Raw genomic sequence first — 18,469 nt, 5'->3', positions numbered from 1 at the left:
ATTGCTTCATTTCCTACATGTAATAAATGACATGTTAACCAAAGGACTTTTATGCATGCATATTAGTATAACCAATGGACATAGACACTGGAGCGGTGGGGGCTTGCCCAGGGTGGGAATGGCCGGGGGAGAGGGGGGAGAAGGGGTCAGTTAGGGAAAAAGAAAACATATGTAAAACTTTAGACATAATAATAATAATAATAATAATAATAAAACTATCCTATTTTACAAAATAGTAGAAAATGTCCAAGTCTTTAAAAAACTTGTTACTTGATTGATACCTGCAAATGCCTGATATACTGTGAGGACATAGGATCTTCTTTATTAAAACAGAAAATGAAACTATGTGCTCTTCTTGACTTGGATGCCCTCTGACTAACTCCTCCATCTTTGTTAGGACAGCTAGGACTAGACAATGATTTTATTATTTTGGGGTAACATTTTCAAGCTAAGATATTCTGCACATAAATGTGAGCTAATTTCTACTTGACCCTAAAAAACATAGATGCCTTTAATTTTTTTTTTATAGAAACACATTTTACTATTTTGAAATTCTGAGTAGGCTGTGTACATACAGATAGGTTTTATATTACACTAGAGCAGTGATAGTGAACCTTTTGAGCTCGGCTTGTCAGCATTTTGAAAAGCCCTAATTTAACTCTGGTAGCAAGAGGGTGCAGGCCAGGCCAAGGGACTGCACCAGTGCATGATTAGGGCTGGGAAGGGACACAGGAGGACTCCAGGACTTGTCTGGCCTGTCTCACTCAGTCCCTATGGGTTGGACCCCAGCAGCAAGCTAAACTACTGGTTGGAGCGTCTACCCCCTGGTGGTCAATGCATGTCATAGCGTCCAGTTGAGCAACCTTAGCATATCATTAGCATATTACGCTTTGATTGGTTGGACGGACAACTGGACACTTAGCATATTAGGCTTTTACTATATAAAATCATTACAAACTTCTTCATGTTACGAGAGTTGTATACTTAGGTGAATTAAATGCAGCATCCATATTGTTCATATTAATGAAGTGTTACAGTTTTAAGGAAAAATGATCTTACAGTTTTAAATATCCTGGGGTTTTGTTTGATTGAATCTATTATTGTCTTCACAAGGAATGTGAGTGAATGGGTTAATGTTCTGCAACTCCATTATATTTCCTATGCAGAGGCTGTTACCCAGTCTAACATCCCATCCCACAGAGAGACAGAAAAGCAAAAATTATCTCCAAAGTTTATTGCAAGGATTATTCTAAAGTCCTTTGTGTCTTGTGCACTCAACGAATGCAAAAACAGGAAATCCAGAAGCAGTAAAGACTTGCAAAGGAAACTTCACTTTCATATAAAAAGCATCTTTTTTTCAATTTTAGCTTCCCTACTTAGCCTTCTTATTGAGGATACTTGCAACAAAAACAGTTGTCAAATTTGCCAATGCAAAAAGCACACAAAAAACAAACGACACAGAATAATTTAAATAGCAAATACAAGGACCCTTAAAAAGTCTATTAAATATGTGTATATTTTATATAGACACACATGTATGTTTAATTTTGAGAATATCTCTCCTCCCACAGTTTTAATTTAAGGAAGAGTAAGGCAAAAGAATTCAAAGGGAAATAGTGGTAATATACTATACTTATGATGTCTCAATGTTCTACAAAGAGTAAGTAAATAGAAAGTGATTTTTAAAGAAAAAAAGTTAAAAATATAAGAAGATTCACTACCCAAAACTGCTCAGTCCAGAAAGAAAAATCATAGTAAACTGTTTGAGGATGAGTATTTTTTGTCATGATTTTGACTTAAACAGTAGAATAAGACTTTCCATCTCTACAAATTTATGCCTTAAATAGTCTCTGCAATTTTTTTTTGGGATCATGCAAGGATGTTAAGTTTATGCCTTAAATAGTCTCTGCAATTTTTTTTTTTTTTTGGATCATGCAGGATGTTAAATATCAGGAGGGCTTCAATAATATTTAAATACATAACCACAGAATTTCAGGGTAAGAAGGCACCTTCAAAAGTGCTTGTCAAAGTCCAATGTCCTCATTTTGCAGATGTATAATAAAGTCCAGAGTCAGGAATGACTTAATCCAACACCATGAATATTAAGAGTTCTCATACGGACTGCCTGACTTTTAAGAATGTCTTTTTTAGGTGACTGCCCTGACAACTAACAATTAAGGAAATACAACAAGAAAGGAGAAAGTCTAGAAAGACGGAAAAGCCACAATTTTGTGGAAATATCCAGAGTCAATGAAAATGCATGTCCTTTACCAAACAGGGCAATCATTATGAGTAGAGGCTACATGAAATGTGGGAGATTTTATAAATGCAGGCTTACTTACATCCTCTGTGTAAATCAAATTGGAAAAAGTTCTTAATTAAAACACAAAAAGAAGGTACCTAATCAATGCTGGTTCAACTCAAATGCCCCTGGCAACGACAGTATTGAGCGTCATTAGTCATAGTATCCTTGGAGCTGAAAGGCAGCCAGAAGCTGGTCTAGTCCTGGAAGCCCAGGGGGGGAGGGGGGAATCTCTATTGACATTTTGAGTGAGATAATTTGGTGGGGGGTAGGGGGGACTGTCCTGTCCATTGTAGGATGTTTGGCAACCTCCCTGGCCTCTTACCCACTGGATACCAGTAGCACCCACCTTCCCAGTCATGACAACGTCTGGGCCAAAGTCACCCTGGTTGACTTCAGTCTAATCCCCTCATTTAATCACTGAAGTTCAGGTTTCACAAATGCACTGGGTAGAGCTGGTTAATCACACAGTCTCAACTAGAACCACATTATAGAGCTCTTTATGTAAAACCAAGCTGCCCTAGTTTCCCTTCAGTTCAATTTCACATCAAAATGAGTAAGGTCACTAGATCCTCCCTGAATGCAGGCTCTAAAATGGGCAAATGAAACTAGCCTGGCCCTGTAAAGGGTCAGTCCTTTGACTAAATGAAATTCATGAGAGCCTAATACGTACAGTGGTTCGCAACCTTGGCTACACATTAGAATCACCTGGGAATCTTTTTAAAATCCTGACTTCTGGGCCTCTGAAATCACAATTTTAAAAAGATTCCCAGGTGATTCTAATGTGCAGCCAAGGTTGAGAACCACTGGCCTAATACTTCCTGGAAACCTTAGCCAACGATTCAGAAAAACGCCTCTATTTTTCATGTAAATATAATATATACTTGCTTTTATTTGAGCAGATAAATTTGCTAAGCCTCAAAACTCTACAAGATAAAGGTAACTGACAATCCAGTCCCTGGTAAGTTGCTTATTTTCTTGCCAGATGTAGTTTTATATTTATAAGGGAAAGTAAGATTTTAAAAAATGTTAAAGATCTAAAGGACCATAAGGCAAATTGATAGTTGGATGGCTGGCCTACAATAAATTAAAGTGCACTTAGGATGTCAGTATTTGGCGATTAGAACATCATTTTGAAAAACTCTAAAAACCTATAGCTCTTCTGTCCCTTAGGAATCACTGATTTTGAATTTACAAATTTACTACAGAGCATTCTTTCCATGTAGCCTTTGAAATAAAGAAAAATACATTCATTAATTTTGTTTTCTCTTTTTCCATATAGTGTTTATTTCAAGAGACCGAATTTACCAGCTTCATTTCAGTTTTCTATAGGCTGGGCTTCTCAAGCTGACTTTATTTTAAGGAAATTCAAACAGAGTTTATTTACCAGTTTTAGCTCTCTGCCTCATTCTCTCCTGTGCATTCTTGTGATTGCTCTTCTCAGTTGGATTTATTTTCTCTGCCTAAATATCCTGCTTTAAGTTATTTTATCTTGGATCAAAGAGAGGAAGAGAAATTCCTAATTCTCCTCAGAAAACTCATCTTCAGACTTATATGCCTAGCTGCGACCTTTATATCTGTCATCATTCAAAGTCTAATTTCACTCACACTTTAAAATATGTAATCTCTCCAATGATTAGAGATTATAATGTGTTCCAAACACATCAATCATAGCCCATATATTCAAATAATACATCCAATTTTTAATACATCCTCCTCTATGCATTCTACCTTGATCCTACTCATGAGTCAAAGAAAGTGTTCAGTAGAGAAAATAACATGACAAGCCCTTCACTCTGACTGCATTGCCTATAGGTACTTAATAACTATCCTTCAAATAATTGTAAGGAAGTTGAATTGAAACTGCATAGTGAGGGAGGAAAAATTGTAGACAGTGTCCTGGGAGAGGGGCACTAGTTTTACCCAAATTGTCTTATAGATAATGCAAAGTGATGTCAAAGGTATGCGACAGTTACATCTACAGTTCTATTCACAGGCTGCCTTGGACTCAAGGTTCAAGAAGTTTTGGGACAGACTCAGTGAAGTAAAACATAAGAATGCATTTTTTTTTCTTGCCAATAAATAAAACTGACTTTCTAACCTCTGAATAACATTTACGTATTACTTAAAATTATTTTTATACAGCTACCATATCTCTATTGACATTCTGTTTTTTAATATTTTTCAGATAAAATTACTATAGAGGTTTTAATTCTATTTAAGCATGGCCTTATTTTAAAACTGGAGTATACTTTCCATGATAGGTTCTAAATATGTTAATATCCCTCTCTTTTAGGTACTAATATATGGTGACATCATGGGTTAAGAAGACGTAGGACACATATACATAAACCTGCGGTAGAGTCAGACACCACAGTCACCAAGTATTTGTTAAGCAAACAGTGCTTCAGAACTTCACCAATTATTAGAATTTAGTGGCTTAATTATTAGAAATATTGAATAATTCTACCTCTTATGAAAGAATGGCAAATAGTTCTCTGTGTGTGTGTTCATTTTAAAGTAAATAATAATCTCTTTAAGATTCTTAAACGTACATGAGCCAAGGGAAGGGGGACCAAAAAAGTAGTTTCTCTTAGCAATGTAGACACTGCAACAGAAAATTACAATCCTTTTGTTCTAATCTTTCAACCTTGATACATATACAAGGTCAAGAGAAAGCTAAAGCCTGAAAAAGGAAGAGATGAAATCCTGTTTCAAGAGGTGATCCTATCTGATTATGCTAGAAGAAAAAGCAAATACTGTCTCTATAAACTACTATATATATGAAAGTCGTTTATTGTAAAGATGATACAGTATCAATTACATATACTACTTACAATGTTTACAGTAAGTTGGCTATTACCTATTACATATGGAAGAAGGCAAGGAGGCAGGGAGGGTGGCAAAAGAGAAGAAAAACTCACAAGGATTTCATTACTTGGATAAACAAAAACAACATGGTAATAGTTGGAGAAGCCAAATCTCCGGCCTTAACCCTTCCAAAAAAAATGTAATACTACAAGGAATTTCAGTTCTCTACCCCTTAAAACAATTCAGCAAACCACTTAATCATTTCTAGACCTAAAAAATTAAACATTTCAATCTGAAAAATATTTCTTAATAAAATATTTCCTGACAAAAGACAATGAGTCATCTTGACTGAGAAACAAATGTTAAAAAAGGAGCAATCTGTGGCAAAGCCAGAGTTATTCAGAATAACGCAAGATTGTCAGTCACACCTTATAAAAAAAGGTGAGTATTTGCCCTGTAATATTAACATGTGGGTGACATAAAAAAGTAAAATTGAAGGTCACAGTAGAAATATAACTCGATGAATCATTAGAAATCTGAAAATCACCCACACAATCCTCAGAGTTTAATGTCAAGCACAGAAAGTTTGGAAAGAGATAAGCAAGTATTATGGCTAAGAAAAATCAGGAAAAAAAAGAAAAGAAAATTCCCTATAATTATTCTTTTATGTTCTCTGTGAAGTGGTATGGAGGAAATTTGCTAAATGGTCATTTTCACACATCAACATCAATAAGGCTATCTTCCCAATTGAGAAGCAAGTTTGAAGGAAAATAAAGTTTAAGAGGCATACGTGCTGGGAAGCATTATTTCCCTTTTATTGGGGGGCGGGTGGTAATCACATGAAAACAACAATATTCCCCTTTAATTCTGACCCAAACCTTTTTTAAACATTACCCTAGTGCTTTGAGAAGGAAATGACATACCTAATACCCTGGGGTGAATGACTAATTTATAAAGAATGAGAGAATATTTTATAGAACTGAAGTTAGCAACTACTTTTTATATTAAATTGAGTATCTTCAGTGAAGAAATCAACCTTTATCTAATTAGGTACATTAAGAGACCAGAAAGCAATCAATATATTTTGCAATCTCACTAGTCAGACAAAATAAAAACCATTTGGCTCTTTACAATCTTCATTTTAATCAGTGAAATTGATTGTATTATCAATAGAACTATGCTTCAAAGCACTTCATAGTTTAAAATTCATATGTACAGAGTGAAGATATTTTATAATAACTCAATAAGGCCACAAAATGATGCAATGATGGATTTAAAGGTAATTTCAGAAAAGCATAAATTTCATTATGAAGCGTTTTTGTCAAAAAAAAATCCATCTAATTCAGAAAGAAGCTTCCTGGCCTGTGCCATTTTGATGTAAAACCTGTTAATTAATAAGTCTCAATTACTTGATTCTGCATGTGGTCTCCAACTTTCCTTTTAGTACTCAGAGGCTGTCTCCAGGCAAATTTTCAGTTCATTATCAGTTCAAAAGGTCGGCCAGTTGTACCTTCTTAAGTGACAGTAAATACATTACCGTCTGGTCTCATCATCTTTAGTGTCTGATGTTTTGCAACAGAGAGTTTTGAAATCATATTTTATGGCAGTGAAGCTGCTAGGGGAAATTTATTGACTTAACAATCTCATTCAACATCTGTCATGTGGAACTGTCCCCAGTACAAGGCAGATTAGTGAAAGCGAGATGCTTCAATTTGGCCCAACATTCTGGCTAAAGAATTTTCCATTACATGGGTGGGTGATATCAGCTGAGTTTGGAACCATTCAATTTACTCTGTCGTGGCAGGAGAGAATGCAATAGTGGCTAGAACTGAATTTGAGTACACTCTTTTCTATTGAAGTGTTCTGATGAAAGTAGCAATCTGAGATTATAAATTGTTATTACTCAATTTGTTTGCAAGCAGAACTAAGCATCTACTCAAGTGAGCTTTCGTAGCTGCCTCCATTGTAGATTCTTGTCCCAGTGAGATGGTAGCTGGAGCTCTATATAAAGAGACATGTTGATAGTATGTGGAGTTTCTCACTGTGCAGTGACCCCTCGGTTCTATTATAACTTCCTCTCTCATGCACAGTTAATGAATAAGCCCAGGGTATGTTTGGAATTCACTATTAAGTGGTATGCTAGAGTTCTTTCAATTCCAACAGTCTTCAGACTCCTATGACTTCCCATGTTCCACACAGAAATTGAGATACACACAAGAATAAATTGGTTGAAAGAAAATAAAGATAAGATTATGTCTGTGGCACCTTAATATTTGCAAAAGAGCTCAAATTTTCAACAAATTATCTAGAAATTCATAGCTTTATGTTGAAAATAAGCAGAGCTTTAAACTTGCTATATAGTCAGGAAAAGCAAAGAAATGACAACTCCTTTTAATGACAATAATTTCCTACACTTGAAAACAGAATTTATCATTTCAGAGGACAACAAATTGTGATAAATTATAGGTAGATTAACTTAATATACTACAAAGAATCTTGTTTAAATTAAAATGCATAAATTTGAAATTATAGTAAAAGAGGAAAATTATTATATTATATATAGCATTAGATCATATCTTGACAAATGTAAGTTACATGTATGTGAAATTTATTTTAACTATTGGCATTGTTGTCATATCTAATAAAGTTTTTATCATCACCCTATACTATCTAAAATATTACGTTAAATCTCTAAAATGTTAGTGACATGCAAGCAATAGATATTTAATAAGTGTTTTGTTGATAATGGAAATATGCTTTCTTAACAGAAATTTCCATTTCTGTTATATGTGGAATTAGTTAAACAACCCTGTATTTAATTGAAATTGAGAACTATACTGTGCTCCATTAAATACAAATAATTTCCTCTAATTATAATTTTCAATATTATCAGTGCTTTTTAAATTTTTTTAATTTATTAAAATCATGTCACAAAGTATATACAAATAAACAGAAAATATTTTCTTCCCTGCTTCATAAACATTATAGTTAATCATGAGGAAGTATTTATGTTGAACTTTTTCAAGGCTCTATATGGACTTCAGATCCAGTCAGAGTTAATATTAGATTTTAAGTAACCCAAACTTTAGAATTTGAAGTACCCTTTAAAGTACTTGATCCAAATGCCTCATCTTATACATAAAGACGCTGCAGGCTAGAGAGAGGAAACAACTTCCTAAGGGTTATAAAGCTAATATGTGGCTTACATTTCATAAATATAGATTTAATTTATATTTTCAAGGACAAGATAGTTATTTTCAAACTAAAACTTAAAAATAGTATATCACCTTATTGATAAGACTATTTTATTATAGACTAGAGAGAGGCCCAGTGCACGAAATGTGTGCACGGGGGGTGGGTTCCTCAGCTCAACCTGCACCCTCTCCAATCTGGGAGCCCTCAGGGGAGCGCTCTCCAATCGGGGAGCCCTGACAGCATAGGCCCACTCCCCATGGTTCTCTGCTCTCTGCAGGGCCTGGCTGCTCCATGCCCGCTGCCCAGAGGCTCTACGTGGCCCAGAGGCGATGAAGTAAGCATCCCGCCAGGCCACGCACACTGCCTGCGCTCAGTGGCCATCCCCCCAAGACTGGGGGACTCTGGCAGGGCTGAAGGGACTGGGTGCCGCCATCTTGTGGCTATGGGCACTGCCATCTTTGTGATGGAGTGATGGTTAATTTGCATATTACCCTTTTATTAGATAAGATTATCCAATGTGATCTTATAAATAAATATCTAAAGTTTTCTTTGAAATGATTTGTGAAGTCTTATATTACATGAGTATTTTTACATTTTTTTCCAAATATCTAATAAAACACCATTCCACTTCCTCCAAAATATAGGATATACTAGAGGAAGATAGTACATCTTTTTAACACATACACACACACACACACACACACACACACGTACACACACACAAAAAATGAACAACAGAGCTTTAAATAACTTGATAACCTATCTTCTAATTAGTGTTGTTCAATCTAGGGGATCACATCATTTCTATATTAATATGAGAACAATGTATCTTTTGCAAATGTACTAATAAACCAAGCCTAAAATAGTACATCTCTTCAAAAGAAAACAGTATTTTAGAAATAAGAATCCAACCAGTGACTTTGTGATGTCCTTATAGAGAGTACTGTCTTGTTCCCCAGAATAATATCATCAGTATTAGAAAAAAAATTTTAAAGCACAACATTGAAATACTTCAAAATATCATTCTGGAAATTGAAAATATATAAGAATTTATTTTATCATGCAAAAAAAAATGACCTATTTTACTACTAAAGATACTCCATTAAACGGACATTTTCTTGCACATACTATATTCATAGAACTATATATGATATACAGCCATTTGTCAAAATATAAAAGAACTTCTTATATGTTTACTCACCTGCTCAGAAAAGAGGTCACTGTTATCTTCCAGATATTTACTGAAAGGGTTGGGTTCATAGACTTCCTCCTCTTTTTTCAATAATATTTTGGATTTTACGGGTACCGGGCGAATTACTCCAGGTTTAGTCTTCATGAGCATCAAATAATTTTTTCAATAGAGAAAGAAACACCATTAAAATAAATATGTGTATTATTAGGTCACTCAAATGTCTTCACAACATTTATGATTACAAAAAATTTTAAAATACAGAAAAACAGCTAGAAATCAAATGATTTTAACTAATGTAACTTTAGTTTTTAGTTAACTGTTAGAGCAATCAACTCAAAGATTTACTGTCATGATGTTCAAAACGCAAAATCTTCATTTATCTAACCAAACATGTTCTTTATTTCCTCGCTAGTGCATTCACGTGACAAATAATTATTGAGAGCATCCTTGGTGCTAGGCAGCATTCTCATTCTGGGCAATGTAGGAAAGACGAATTAGGCACATTCACCAAGCCCATACAACTTTTCATTTCTGGAAACTACACTCCCTTCAGGTCCCCAAATCCACAGAGCTCCATCTCTAGAAACCATGTTTCTATTATGTATGATGAAACCAGGGGTGGCCTTCTGACCTAAGTCAGTGGACAGTGGGTAGCAGACAGATATTCTCTCCCAAAAATATGGAATAGGCATTTAAACAGCTCTGTGGTCACTTTGGGAGGTTGAAATTATAATATGTCAATTTGGAAGCCATGGGAAAGCCCTAATCTGTATTAAAAGATATAATTTAGATCAAGAAAGACAAAGCAAAGTGCATAAACAGGGGGCCCAGAGAGCAGAGACATTTGAGGGCCTTCAGAATAAATTCCAAAATATTCCTAGGGCCCAGCTGCATTTCTTGTGCTGGGGTTCCCGAAGACTTTCCCTTTCTTTTACACTAGGTTCCCCCCCCTCTTTTTTCAAAGTCAAGTTTACTTCTGTAATTTGTCATTAAAAAGTTTTAGCTGATAGAAAAATCATTCAAGATTCATAAACTTGTACCCAATGTCAGTTTGATGGAAGAGGGAGAGAGAGAAATCTAGTTTGGGGCAATTTCAAAATGATGTTTCCCCAACACCACAATCTTGTTACACTGTAAAATGTCACAAAGTGATTGATAAGTTTGCAAAACCAACCCAAACAATGATTCAATAAAAAGTTGTGACTCTCTTTCTGTTTAAGCATTTTGCTGTAATTCTTCTTCTCCACCCCATTTCCTTTCGGAAAACAGTAAATTAGCTCTCCTCAGTCAATGCTGATGCTCACAAGTTAAGCCTTCAGGGACTACATCTATCTCTCTGCTCTATAAACTGCCTGAAATATTTTGAGTCTTGAATAAATGTCACTCTGCAATACTTTTTTTAATCGATATTTTCCCAGTTGTCTTTTATATAGATGCCAACTTGTGAAATACAAATTGAGAAAAGTCTCTCTTTCTTTTTTTTCCCAGGCTGAGAAATATCTCCCACTTAAGAAACTAATTTCTCTCAAGGGGGGAAAGTAAGCAAGTAACATCCAATTATGCATGAAGTCACACAGTTGAGTGTGATATGAGAGGAATATCCCTCCAGTAAACTCAACACAAGAACACAGCCCAGGCAGTTTCTGATTTCTATAACCACCTGCCATAAGGGAGATGCCCAATGTCTGGGTCATGATCCTAAATTGTCCAGATTTCCTTTCTCTCTTTTCCACTTGTCTTCCTATTTCATTTCTCTTTCCTTCTATTTCTACTCCTATGCCTTTTCCTTCTCTCCTGCTCTTTCATGAAGCAGGAAATCAATACAACAACATCCATACCTCAGGGCCTACTAGAACCAACAAGGAGCTTTACTAGTAAGAGCTAAACTTGATGGCAGTATGCAGAAAGATGAGAGCAAAGAGAAGAAATCTGACAAGGAGCACTTGATATGCTAAAAGAATGTCTCTGCCAGAAAACATGACCGCTGGTCCCTGTATCCCTAGCAGGCAGGTATTTTGGGTGATTCTGGCCTGGAACCTTTCACTCATATCATCTCTCTTGGATCATCATCCTCCAGGGTGACAGCAGAGAAGGACTCTTCTGGTTGGTTGGATATTAAGTACCTCGGTATTAGACTCAGTTACTGATGCGTCATCTTGTTTCTATACCAGCCTTCAGGCTCCTTAGTTCCTATAAATTTCCTGGATTTCATGGTTGTCTGATAACTTGATAATGATTCTATTCCAATTTCTTCTACTTTACCAGATTTACCACATACTATCCTCTTGAACTCTGTCCAGAAACATGGTTTGCCTGAAGTCTCAGTTTTACTCATTCTACTTGGCTTACTTGGTTTTGATATGGTTACCCTGAATCTTAGATTATACTTATCACCTTTCTTTTTTAGTCTTAATTTTCTCCTGCACTATAACTTGTTGCCACTCAGTAGTCAGTATTTCATAGACATGGAGGTTAACTCTCAGGAAAAGAAGACTAGACATAGTTTGCCTTTGACATTGTTCCCACTTCCCTCTCACTCTTTCGCTCTCCACTCGAGCACACACTATGACAGTCCCTCCTTTGGGAGTTTGCATTTGCTCTTTGCTTTGTCCGGAACTCTTTTCTCCCTTTCGAGGATCACAATCCCCACCTGTTCCTCTTATCTGCCTTATTATTTTTTCAGTATTACTTATCACAATCTAACATCAGTTCATGTTTATTGTATTGCTTTCTCCACTAGAATGTAAGCTCTGTGAGGCTAGAGATAATTGGTTTGTTCACTTTTGTATCTCCAACACCTAGAGTCATGTCTCTAACTTAGGAGATACTAAATAAATATTGGAAGAATGGATAAATTAATTTGCAGGTAGAAGCTGGCTGTATACTGGCTATAACCCAATATGGAGGCCTTAAGGAGTGTTGGTGCCAGCTTGGGGTCTCCCATTATTTTTCCTGAATTTAATTTTTGATTACAGTATAACCCAGGAAGAGGAAACTTCGCAAGATAGAAGATCCACACTGCCTTTCACAAATAGAAGACCAGAAGAAGGAAAGTGCTCTCCACCCTCAAAGATAAAAGACATAAATTATCAACTCTGATGGATAAAAAAGTCAAACAACAATGAGGTATAATCTCACACCTGTCAGAATGGCTATCATCAACAAATCAACAAATGGCAAGTGCTAGTGAGGATGCGGAGAAAAAGGAACCCTTCTGCACTGCTGGTGGGAATGCAGACTGGCGCAGGCACTGTGGAGAACAGTATAGAGTTTCCTCAAAAAACTAAAAATGGAACTCCCACAGAGAAAGATAAATATCATATGATCTTACTCATTTGTGGAATATAGTGAACAACATAGACTGATGAACAGGGACATATCCAGAGACAGAGAAGCAGTGATCAGACTGTCAAACCTCAGGGGGAAGATAGGGGAGGGTGGGGGTAAGGGGGGAGATCAACCAAAGGACTTACATGCAAGCATATAGGTCTAACCAATGGACACAAACAACAGGGGGGTGAGGGCATGAATGGGGAGGGTGTAATGTGGGGATAAGGACACATATGTAATACCTTAATCAATAAAGAAAAAAAAAAAGAACTCAAGGCCAGAGAACACTTCTTTAGGGAGTTTAACCCTCTCCATTTAACCTTCTCCATTAAAAAAATTTATTTTGCCCCCTGTTTATGGTAATAAGTAATAAAACTTGGCACCAAAAGACAATACTGTCATTTTTTTTTTTGAGAATTCAAAAGTAAAGTGGAACTCAGGAGATCATATCTAACTCTATTGGAAGTCTTGAGGGGGAAGAGAAAAAAAGTCCAAGAGATAGAGTATGTGGAGTCTCTAGGGCCTATGGGCAGGTTTTAATGGCCTGTGAGGCACTGATTTGAGTCTGCTATTCATTTGTGTTTATAACTCATCAAGTATACACTTATACTTCAACATTGCTACTCAGGCCACTGTCAAAAGAAAGATTGTTTCTGCCCTGTGGAACTTGTACTCATAATTCTATGACAACAAGTTGGTACTGCCTCTGGCTAGAGAACAAAGTTGAAAATTAACTGCCAGTACTGACCTAGAAAATCCATTACTAATATTTTAAAATAATAGCTTCTTAGAGCATCATCTTTCTTAAATTAGTAACTTCAACTAGTACTAAGTTTTTAATTGCCTTTGACTATAGTAGTAAACTCTAAAGTGGTTGTAATGAGGGAACAAAAGAATTAAAAATAGAGTCCCAATTTTTAAGGACTTATTTTTATCCTTGTGATGAAATATGATGTGTAATAAAACACAGAAAATAGAAAATTCTGTGAGCCTGGCTAGGAATTCTATCAATTTAATAGATCCAAAGAGTCTTTGAAAGTGCCATCATTGTTTCTTTTACCATCTGCTTCAGTCTTGTCTTTATTTTCTGGTGTTATTTATATTTTTAAGAGTTACTGTGGCAACAAGCCCATAGAAACCAAGAAACATTCTACCGGTCAAGATTGTTGACAAAGACATTATTCTCTAAATTATATAGCTGATTTACTCATTCAATTAATAAATGTTTATTAGCATTAACTATTTTTAAATAAATAATATTATATGCTTGAAGCAAATTCTTAACCATTTTTTGGTTAAGAAATATCTCAAAGAAATATCTCAAATTTCAAAACACTACATTTTAAGACTGGGGGCGAGGGGGAAGGACAACAAAAACAGATTTTATACCACCCATTAGCCATGGGACTATTGACATGGCACTATAGGTATCTGTACTTCAGTTTTTTTCATCATAATAATGAAAATAACAATTCCTGCCATACTAAATGATGTGAAAATCTAATGAGATAATATAGTTGACAGAACTTTGTAAAGAAAAACAAAAAAAAACAGCATAAAAGGAATTTGAAAGAAACACTTTTTTTTCTATTTTCACATTTGTAATACAGTGTTAATATTAAATGATCTAGACCAGCGGTGGGCAAACTTTTTGACTCGAGGGCCACAATGGGTTCTTAAACTGGACCGGAGGGCCAGAACAAAAGCATGGATGGAGTGTTTGTGTGAACTTATACATGTTAACACTGCTGCTGGTGAAGGAGCGGAGGGGAGAGCAAGAGAACCCTCCGCTCTTTCGGCTCCGCGGGCCGGATAGAACAGCCGAACGGCCGGATCCAGCCCGCGGGCCATGGTTAGCCCACGGCTGACTAGATTATCCATAATAGTACCTACCTGATGTGTGTGTTTTTTTCCTCAAAAAACACTTTTAATTACTATGGTAGTTGTACAAAAATAAACATACATGAAATTTCAATAATTATAAGCCACATCCCATGGCTCAAGAAACATTTTGTAGAATGTACACAAGACAAATGGGCTGGATTGAAATATTTCAATGGTTAGAGAAAAGACAATGGCATGACTCAAATCTGAGGAGGCGTGTATGATAAATGCGCTAGCAGTTAAGTATGTTGTGTCAAGGAAAAACTGGTCAAGGACAAACTGCCTTTAAGCTTAAAGAAGACATCAGTTCTACACAAAAGCTTTCAGGGCCACATTTTCTGAACAACAGAGACTCAAGAGCCCTCAGAAGGATGAGTCATGCACCACTAAAGCAGGACACATCAGCTGGCATTCAGAACCGGGAACAAAGTTTCTGCAACTTTAAGCACTCTTCTCGATGGTGTTCCAGGAAACTGCATTTGCTTTTACCAGTATATGGCCATGTGACTTCATTTTTAAATCTTTTTTTTTTTTTTTACTCTCTAGATTCAGTATTCCATCATGAGTAACGATGAACATTTTTTAATGGCAGGAAATTTCAAAAGCAAAAGCCCAATGTCATCTAAACCACATTCCCCTACCTTCCTCCAAGGAAGACTGGCACTTCCCCATCTTGTAGAGCCTAATCTGTTTTCTTACCCAGAGAAAAGAGATTTCTCAGCCTGTTAATATTGTGATGATTCAGCTCAGGAATTAGGAAAGCATGTGAAGTTTCAAACTAGATCTTCTTTTCTTTTGCTTTGTTTATTATGCTAGGGAAGCACCATCCACAGATTCAAAACCTTAACACTCTATTTACCCTACCCAGTCTTCTCCTCCTTCTGTGGATCACACCTTTGCAGGCAATGTTAAAACGCCAGCTCCACACAGATGTCCAATGCATGTCACACTTTCATAGAAGCCCAGATTCCCAATCTCTTCAACCTTTGCTTTTTCTCCTCCGATCATCTAAAATCCACAATTCCTTTTGAAAGTCACACAGAACAAGGATGACCACTAACACTCTGATCTTAGATAATCTATTTATCTGTAAAAATGGCCAATCATATCATCTCAGAGATAATATTTTAGAGATTTTGTGTACAATAATAACTCCTCCCATGTGTACAGGGCTACATTGGCAACATCATGTGTTATGATAGGTGAGTCTTAAAATAACTCCTTTAAGTTGACAGAGGAATTATACCAAATTCTATTTTATAGATGGGTATTTCCAAAACCCTCATCTCTGAGTTTCCAGTTTTGATGTACTGTGATATTGTTTAATGGAAAAAAAGATAAACTGAGGCATAGATTGGTGAATTAATTTCATAAGGGCCCCCAAATTATTCTCCCCAGCCCATTATTAAATAATTTGGCTTCCAGAGTAAAGAATGGAAATATATTTTAAGAGTAAGGGTCAGGTCAGTTTTTTTTTTTCCTTTCCAATGTTGAATTGGCACAGTGACAATGTAAAGAAGCAAATACATTAGCCAAGTTAAAAAGAAAAAATTTATGAAACAGTGAGATATCCTTACAAAGCCAATCCTCAAAAGCAAAATGGCTTCTTTCTTAAGCTTTTGCTACCACAGCAATTTATCATATATTTTCATTTCTACCAGTTTATTTCATTTCCCATTTAAAACAGAAGTCAAATAAATTTAACTATTCATTATATACAAAACAACAACCTTACTTAATTTTAATTATAATCTATCACAAGTTCCCAGTAATTTTGTTTTTCTGGGCTACACATACAAGTAGATACATTTATAAACAAAAAACAATATGCATTATCAGAACTACCTCTTATATGGCATCTGTGTGTGTGTGTGTGTGTGTGTGTATGTATATATTTGTTTTGTTTTTCAAAAGCATTCTTATTTAATTTATTCAGAAATTAATCCTGAAGAGAATTTATAATGGTAAAAATATTGGAATTTCATTCATAAAAGTGAATAAAAATATAATCTTATTCATAAATTATATTTCTTAAAAGTAAAAATTTTATAAATCCTTTAAAAGCAAATGTCATATAACATTGCTGCATGCAATTAATTCTAATCTATTTTATTCTCAGGTAATCTAAATACAGGGTTAATGTCATTAAATGAACTCAAAGTGATTGGACTGAATAATTATATCAATGCAGAAGATGTTCTTTTTTACGTGAAAAGCTTACTTGATAATAAACCCTTCACAACCCTATCTATATCTCTAAGGGATTTGGGTATTAAAATTTAATTTAAATCTCGGTTGAAAAATTCTGTGAACTCTTTAGAGAAAAAGTCTAAAGTAAATGCAAAGAAATTATCATCAGTCAGTCAAAGCAATGCTTTTGTTTTTCCCCTAGAGAACACAATGTAAAATTTATGGAATTATTTTGTTATGCAGGAAACTGTTTGTATATTATGTTTACAATGGGTTGTTTTTACTATGTACCATTCTACGAAGTCATTATGTATATTTGCCTCTTTGAAATAGTTTCTTAAAATATTAAGCCAAGAACTATCTCATATTTAAGTCAGTCTGACAATATATATATACCCCCCAAAGTAAATATTTGTATATAACTAAATATATACTAGTATATTTAACCATTCAATATCTAAAATCTGTATTTCTTACTCTATTGAGCATAAATATATATGAGGATATTAAAAATATTATTGATTTTCAACATTACTCTCAAGAAATAAGTTTATTATTATTTGAAATATTAAAATCGTTGTGGTAATATTTCCACATCTAAAGTGGGAAACTGTTCATCTTCATTACATGATTGCAGTGCTTGTTTCCATGGCAACTCCTTCACTGTGTTAGTAATGATAGACTCACAGCACTAGAAAGGCTTGGAAAATATGTAATAGAATGGTCTCAATTAATTAGGAGTTTGAGGCACAGACTCACAGATTCATAACTTATCTACCGTTAGTCCAGTAGTTAGTATCAAAGCAAGAAGTATAAGGTAGGTCTTTTGGCCCCCATTCCAGTATTATTTCAACTATATTATACTACCTGCCACTATTCTAAACCAATTGACATTAAAATTACACACACTACACACACACACACACACGCAAACACATTATGTATATACATATATGTGTGTATATATATATGTCCATATATACACACACACACATATATATACACACACATCCTATTTAATAATAGACAAACATGGTAATTAGCATATGACCGCTACCCTTCCCATTGGCTAATCAGGGTGATATGCAAATTAACTGCCAACCAAGATGGTGGCCGGCAGCCAGGCAGCTGAAGCGAACAGGAGGCTTGCTTGCTCCAGTGACGGAGGAAGCCAAGGTTCCCTGCCGGCTGCAGCCCAGCTCTGAGCTCCAGATGCAACAATGTTGCAATTATAGAAGCTAAACAAACCCAGAAACCTGTGGGCTCAGAGCTTAGAGCGCCAGTGATGGCAACAGAGTTTCAATTATAGAAGCTAAAAAACCCAGATACCTGCTTTCAGCCAGCCACGGCCTCAGAGCTGGAGCCGGCTGTCAGTTCCAGGTGACAGCTATAGAAGGTAAATAAATCCCAGAATAAAGAAAAAAGAAAAAAAAAAGAGGCCTGGAGCTTCAGTCGCCTGCCAGCCTGAAAACGGCCCTCAGCCCCTCACCCAGACTGGAAAGGCACCCCAGTGGGAAACCCCACCCTGAAGGGGGTGTGACCAGCTGCAAACAGCCATCAGCCCA

The 18,469-nt window shown here is 35.7% G+C and overlaps 1 protein-coding gene across 1 annotated transcript in view; it reads right to left on the bottom strand.

Annotated features, from left to right (window-relative positions):
- The window catches only part of MLIP (muscular LMNA-interacting protein), a 103,924-nt gene that overhangs the window by 10,945 nt on the left and 74,510 nt on the right, over window positions 1-18,469 (bottom strand). Inside the window, exon 10 of the mRNA XM_015560046.1 lies at window positions 9,510-9,638. Within this exon, the coding sequence (XP_015415532.1) occupies window positions 9,510-9,638 (129 nt within the window). The remainder of the gene's footprint in view (window positions 1-9,509; window positions 9,639-18,469) is intronic.

This window comes from Myotis davidii, unplaced genomic scaffold (genome assembly GCF_000327345.1).
Source record: "Myotis davidii unplaced genomic scaffold, ASM32734v1 scaffold313, whole genome shotgun sequence".
Classification (NCBI taxonomy): Eukaryota; Metazoa; Chordata; class Mammalia; order Chiroptera; family Vespertilionidae; genus Myotis; species Myotis davidii.
The sequence above is the reverse complement of the archived record's forward strand: the minus strand, read 5'-3'. Positions and strand labels throughout refer to the sequence as shown.